The sequence below is a fragment of the Monodon monoceros genome, unplaced genomic scaffold (genome assembly GCF_005190385.1).
Source record: "Monodon monoceros isolate NGI ecotype Baffin Bay Population unplaced genomic scaffold, NGI_Narwhal_1 Super_Scaffold_19, whole genome shotgun sequence".
Classification (NCBI taxonomy): Eukaryota; Metazoa; Chordata; class Mammalia; order Artiodactyla; family Monodontidae; genus Monodon; species Monodon monoceros.
This window is the reverse complement of record NW_021703775.1, coordinates 37,999,214-38,006,381: the sequence shown is the minus strand read 5'-3', so window position 1 is coordinate 38,006,381 and position 7,168 is coordinate 37,999,214. Positions and strand designations below refer to the sequence as shown.

The 7,168-nt window shown below is 42.0% G+C and overlaps 1 protein-coding gene across 4 annotated transcripts in view; it reads right to left on the bottom strand.

Annotated features, from left to right (window-relative positions):
- Window positions 1-1,904: 1,904 nt before the first annotated feature.
- Window positions 1,905-7,168, bottom strand: part of BCL11A (BAF chromatin remodeling complex subunit BCL11A) — a 99,075-nt gene continuing 93,811 nt past the window's right edge. For 2 of the 4 annotated variants that reach the window (XM_029232427.1, XM_029232428.1), the window contains exon 5: window positions 2,914-3,423. In XM_029232427.1, coding sequence (XP_029088260.1) covers window positions 3,332-3,423 — 92 coding nt within the window. In that variant the 3' untranslated portion in view covers window positions 2,914-3,331. Of the gene's footprint in view, window positions 3,424-7,168 lie in introns of all 4 variants that reach the window. The other 2 variants (XM_029232425.1, XM_029232423.1) reach the window with 2 other exon arrangements.

Below are 7,168 nucleotides of genomic sequence, written 5' to 3'. Positions count from 1 at the left end.
TTTACAACCAATATGCATATTCCTCAAATCTCTTCCCTCACACTACAACCAAAAAGGAGCCAAAGCTATGTGGCATGTAAGAATAGAAACAGCACCTGCAAAATACTTCCATTCTGATCCTCTCTACCACTCCTTTCTGGGGACCCTACTTTATAAAATAAGAATTCTTCATAGGAATAAACATTAACACTGAGAAAAAATATGTTAATAGGAATGATCATCTTCAACATTAACTTCACTGTCTAGCCCTCAAAAAAAGAAAATTATGTCAGCACACATAAAACTTGAAAGATATTTCTTACCACTCGATAGGTTTGGCTCTAATACAAATACTCTGGAAAACTCCAAGCAAAAATGCCTAGGAGACATTCTACCGAGGTTTGGGGTGCTGAGTTAGACCTCAGTAGGATCCAAGTTCTCTCTCCTTCCCTAAGATTTTTCTTTACCACCAGTTTTGATACAATCATTTATTTCTCCAGCACCACCAGTATTCAAAAGGCCAGGTGCTGGGTGCTGTAGGAGCTACTGAGTCTCTGCCATCATGGACCCAGATAGCTAACAGATCTTTTTGTTTAGTGTGACAATCTGGACAGACCACAAAATTAATGTTCATAGACCAGGCGTGGGAGGGTAAGAACAATGTCCCATATTTGGTCCCTACCCTCCCAAGAACTCGGAACTCTGTCCTCTAATCCGTGCTCGGTGCATGCTGGGCAGCCAATTAATCTCTCTGCAATTTGAAGTTTCACTCTCGGGAGAGGGCACAGTGAGGACCCCAATCAGATTTGTCAGTCCCTTCTGCTGCTTCCACCATTCACGGAGAAACATGACCTTGACATATCACACGGGGAGATGTCTTCCCAAATCATCAATCTTGCGTGGGTTTTCAAAAGTTCTAGCCCTCGCATAACACCATCATTTCATAATGGATTTTTATTTTCTTTCAGCTAAAAAGGATATAGGGGAAGCTATGTGGGGTTTGGGGTTTTTTTCGTTTGTTTGTTTTAACGAGGGGTCTTTCTTCTCCAAAGGGGGGAAGAAGAAAAAGATATCCTTTACCCACTCCCCCCTCCTCCCCCCAACCCTCCCCCTGCCAAGCCCACTTCTAGAGATATCCATTTATTTACAAACTGACTTCAAGAAGAAATAAGAGGTGGAGGTGGAAACACAGACTAGAAATGAAACTGTAGTGAACACCAGGGCTGAAGGTGTCCCAAAATCCAGGATTGTTTGTTCTGTTTCAGTCAGGTCTCCCTTTTGAAGCAGAGTCACTCTTTCTAGGTAATGGCAAGGAGCTTAGCATGTTCAGTGAGGATGCTGTCACAGAATCCCTAATAGCCTTAGGTTTCGGTAACACAGAGGCAGAGCATGGGACAGGAAATGTTCCTTTAAGAAATAACACTTGTCTGGAGGTCCCATCTCACCTAGATGAGAGGAACTCTCAAAAACTCATCCAGGCCACCTAGTTAATCAGGGTTATTTATTTGTCATGGAAAAGCCACTGGGGAAAGATGATGGCCAGAAGGGCTGCTTGCTCCAAACTCCCTCTGGCAGTGTGCACAGCTGTTGGTAGGAAGAGACATTTTTGTGTGCCTTACCAGTGGACATCCTTGATCTCTGTGTGTGAGCCATACATGTGTGTGTTTGTGAACATTTATGGCTTGTGTGCTAACACGGGGAGAGACAATCCCTTTGACCAGTCACAGAGTTCAGTGGAATTCACTGGATGAGACATCAGAACAGCTGGCTTCTCTGCTGTCCTTCTTGTTGACGTGGCCCTGGGCAAGCCATTAACTTTGGTGAGCCTCAGTCTCCCCATCCACAAAGCGGAAGTCGTGAGATCTGTCCCAACAAGGATCAGATGAAATGATGCACATGAAAGCACTGTATAACGTATAAGGCAGCACACATCTGTGAGGAGTCATTATTTATGATGAATAAGCAGGAAAGAATCCAGATGCCAATTATTTTTCTGTCTTCTCACTAGGCTAGGTAATCTAGCCAGAGGGTGAGTGGGTAAGATTTTCCCCACTTACGTTCACAGCCAATATGTAAATCTATAATACACAGGTGTCTGAGTTCTATTATTTATAAACCTATTTTAATATGCTATATTGTTTCTAGTTCTCTTCTGGATCTCCAGGCAATAGAAAACACCAAACTTAGAAAAGTTATTTGCAAATTAACTGGGCCAGAAGGAATTTTTAATCACTCGTTTGTAGACCTAACGTTTGTGTCACTAATTTCTAAGGAATGGGGCACTATTACGATTACAATAGCGTGTTCTGATATGGACCTCTTTCCTCCTATCATTTTTTTCCCCTTATAAACCTGCCCCAAATTTCCTGATGTGGGTAATAAAGAAGTTTTATGTTTGTTTGTTCGTCTGCATTAAGATATATTTGCTGAAGTTTGGGGAACCTAAAATTAGAATATTTAATAAACAACTACTGATTTTCATCACCTTCTTTGGGATTTACCACTAATCCAGGGACATTAGCTTTCTTGAGCTAAATTAAAAGACAAATTCAAATCCTGCATGGTAGCCACCAAAAGCATATATTTGAAAAACAGAATTCAGCATGCCATATTATGCATTATTTAATGGTATGCAAATTATGTCAGACAGTTAGGAAAACCACACTTTAGCGTTAATAAACAGCAACACTACTACTACATTAATTATGATATTGCTATGATTTATTCCCAAGTTTTGCATTTTGATTCTCCTTGAAAATTTATGCCATCTGATAAGCAGTAACCTATTTCCCCTCCTACACCTCCTACCCATTCCTCAAATCTGTTCCTCCTTCCCACCCGATGGGTGTCTGCAAAAACGGGTACAGAAATACAGTCTGAAGTGGCTGCATTGTCTTATAAGCATTAATAATTAAAGAACAAGCAAACACCACCTAAAGCTCCAACATTTATTGTGTCAATGTTAAGCACACTTTTTAAAAGACAACATAGAATGTATAGAAACAAGGGGTCTGGGGGACTCATGCTCATTTCCACAATACGGGGAATTAGGTTGGCTGGTCTCAGAAGGGCCAGGACGGCACTCAGGACAGCGATGGTCCATGGGCCCTCAATATGGGACTGATTCACTGTTCCAATGTGGGTCTGTTTTTTTGTTTTTACTTTTTATTAAAAAATATAAATAAAATGGCACTGCAGGCCCGGGCAGGAAGGACACTGCAGGACTCTGTCTTCGCACAACGGCTTCTTGGAGGCTACTGTCAGAAAACATCACAAACTAGCAGGATGACAGACCACGCAGATGTCGGCTGGGCGGCACGCGTCCACCCCGCCCCTGGGGGTTCAAATTTTCTCAGAACTTAAGGGCTCTCGAGCTTCCATCCGAAAACTGCCACACATCTTGAGCTCTCTGGGTACTACGCCGAACGGGGGTGTGTGAAGAACCTAGAAAGAGGTTGGAGACAGAGGAGGGGGAAAAAAAAAGTACAGGTGTGACTTGGCCCAGTCATTTTCTGTTCTCTAACTAGCTTTTTAAAATTATAACTTAAATCAAGCACAGGTTGAGCCACCGGCATCTTAAACATGATTTCAAACTCAATCTCCCCCACCTCCCCCAAATCTCTGACCTCTGAGTGCCTTCCCCATGCCTCCCTCCCCGCCTTCCCCCAAAGGACCCGGACACCCTCCCCGATCATAGGACAGTCCTAATAAGCTGGGGACACACCTGGAAGGAAACACTTTCCCTTATGACTGAGAAAACTGAGTAGGAAACAGTCCTTTGGTTGAGGAGAACAGGGGAAGGAGGAGGGAGGGGGACATTTCCTTAAAATAATAATAAAATTATAAAGAAACAAAAAACTCAAAATTGATGTAAAAGCAGCACAACGAAAACATGAAATGTCATCAAGTTCAACGTCAAAGCAGCCAACGATTTACAAGAGGCGAACAAATCTCTGAAGAGGAAACCAGAACTCAAAATAGTTGCTCCCAAATGGCACCAAAAACTGCCTGTAGTTTCTTTCAAACATGCAGTTTTCTTTTCTTTTTTTTCTTTTTTGTAAGGGGACAAGGCAGTGGTGAAGGGAAGAAGGGAGTGGTTATTTTCCTCCAGGGTTCCTCCCTTGCTTTGTACATTGACTCGAAGCAGCAGAACTGGGAGTCCGGATGTGCCGAGGAAGAGGGCTACGACTGTGGCATTCCAGGCCTCGTTGCCATGGCGACCCGAAGCAGGGGCCTGGGGCCTCCTCTCCCCTGACTTGGCGCCGCAGGAGGCCCAGGGTCTGGAGCTCAGCTGCTTTCTCGCATCCCCCCCCCCCCCAGCAGTGGAGACCTGGGCTGAGGGGCCTGCTGTGTCCAGGTGGGCTCTTGGGAATTCCATTCCCAGCCCAGCCCTAAGTCACTGTCGTTGAGGCCCCTTTCGCTGATACCCCCCCCCCACCCGCCATCAAACCCCTTTGTCAGACCTGCTACCAATATTTAAAATCCTAACAGACAAAGTATAGCTAGCATGGGCATGTACCACATCCATTTTTATTTAAAAGCACAGCCCCCCTATGGGTTTGGGGGTCCTGCTTTAAAGGATAGACTTTGGGGAAATGGCTTAATTTGCCTTTTCTGCCATCTCATAAAGACCTGATAAATGCTCCTTTTATCACTTTACAGAAAGGGAAAACAGTATTTGGATCAACCATTGAGTTGCCTTCAGCCAAGTTTAGGTTCTTGAGTACAATGGACCCACGTGAACTGTATTGGTCTCCTTTCCCATGTGAAAGGGAGGAATTGATCGCATCCCATGATCATGAATGACACTGGGAAATGGAGAGAGAGAGAGAAATAGGCCCATCCCCTTAAAGGCTGATTCACTGGCCATGTGTTTTACTAAATGAAACAGCGGGCTAATGGGATAACAAGATGACAGCAAGCAAAAGAACAGACCCACAAACCCATGTCTACAATTTGTAGCTAAAGCAACCCTGGAATAAATGTACATAATCCCAGCTCCATCTATGTGTTCTGATGTCCAAGTCTCTAAAAATGGGTTCATTTATTGTTAATTGGGAAAGCTGCAGGGCCTTAGGAGACACTTAGGAAAATTTGCTAAGTGGCTAATGCCTTTTAAAAGTTAACAGTCTTTTATAAAACACTTTTCCAAGCAGGTTTAAAGAACACTGCTAATCCCATCCTCATACCGGCAAAAGTCCCACAATTTTTTGTTTTTTTTAAATGGGAAGTAGTCTGAAAAAAAGAGCATAGGATGTGTACATTCTTGAACACACCAGGCCCAGGGACAATGGAGTAACAGAATCATAATGAAGAACACACGACTACAACACAGTCATAAGAAATCATGTTTGTGTGTATGGAGCCGGGGAGGGGTTTAAAAAACGAAAACACTGTTATTTCCTCCCTCACTCTCTGAGAGTAAAGTGTTTGAAGCAGGACAGAATGGGGCCTGAGGCTTCTCAACTCCTTTCCAGGAAGGCCTGAAACATCCCAGTACCTTTTAACAAACTTTTAGTGTCTGTGAATAAACCAGCTCATTTCCTTATTTCTCCAAATGAAATGATATCTAGCCCCCGCCACCACTTCCTTTCAAGTCCTCACTTCAAGCATTGTGAATATATACAGTATGAACTTATTGCATATACAAAAATGGTATTTAAATAAACAGTTCTATCACAGAATGCCCTGGGAAAAGCTCAGCTACTTCACACTTCCTGCCATTGCTGGTACAAACGAAGACCCAAGCGTTCACCTCACTTCTTAGCAACCTTTAAAATATGTTCGTCTCACTCTTTTTGTAGGTCCTAAGCAGAGAGAGGAGAGTTACTGGTTTCAGGATGAAGGTAGTACATGTGCTGGAGAGTGTCTGGGTTAAAATCTGTGAGAAATAGTATTTACTGTATTCCTGTTTATTAAATTGTTCTCAAAATGAAGATAAAAAGGAACATGTTAAGCTTTAGGAGTTCAAGTATGTAGAGAACATTGCATTCAACACATCAGGGGTGTCACATAAACTTAAGTTGAGAATTTTGAAATGTGTTCACGTCCTTAGCAGTTCCTCGTTTTAAAGCTTTATCATGAATTCATCCTACTGTTGGAAATGTTTTTTGTTATTTTATATTAAGATTTTTAATTTTAGGGTTCCAGATACAAGATGTCATTTATAAGTTATATTCTTGTTGCCTAGGTTTTCAGGCTTCTATTGTTCATGCAGCTTCAGAAATAATATTTTATAAGAGGGCTTCAATAAGTCAGGAGACTGAGAACCCTGAAGAACCTGTCTCCCAATAAATTTATTTAACTTTGGGACCATGTAAATCAAACATAATCTGTGATTTATCACCAGATATTTGCACCCTCCCCATTCCCCATTTAAGAAATTTGAGCATACAAGCATACAGTATCCACCATTAATTCTGTCTGTCAGGATGCAAAACCTAATTACACTAAGAGCATCATATACTGAGAAATTTAAATGAATACTGTATATAAAACCTGCACAGCTGTACTCAGAGCTCCTAATAAAAGAGTAATAGGAATACACAGCAGTTTTATGGACATTTAATATGGTGGAGCAAAGTCACCATGTCTGAAACTGGCATGGCACTTGAAGAATATTTCTATCTGTCTTGAACAGCATTCTGGATTCACTTGTGAAGTTAAACTCATCTAAAACACATATATCACCCCTCACTTCACTGCCAATTATCAAGTTCTGCAAGTACCCCCTCATTCCATCCCAGCTCCTGTACCATTTATGCTCTCCCAAATTATCTCTTACCAGATTCCTCCCTGCCTCCACTCTCTGCTTCCCACCCAAACAGACTTTTAAAAAATACACTTACTTTCTCTATAATTTAGAAAGATAAAACAATTCTTGCCTCAGATAAAAGGCATTCTGTGAAAAGGCCACCTCACAAGGCACCAGGGCATAAGAACTGAGCAACAGAAATGCTACCACAAGACAACAGAACGGTTTTTGTTTTGTTTTTTACAAAAAGAAGAACAATGTCGTATCCATTCATCTACACTGGGAACAGGGAGACGGTGTCACAGAGGTATGTGTTCAATAAAGCAAATAGATGCTGCAACATGCAGGATTTGTAAAACTGACAACACAGATTTCTAAGTAGGGGTTTTTAAAACAGACCTAACTTGCTTTTCAAAGACGTTGCTTCATTTTATA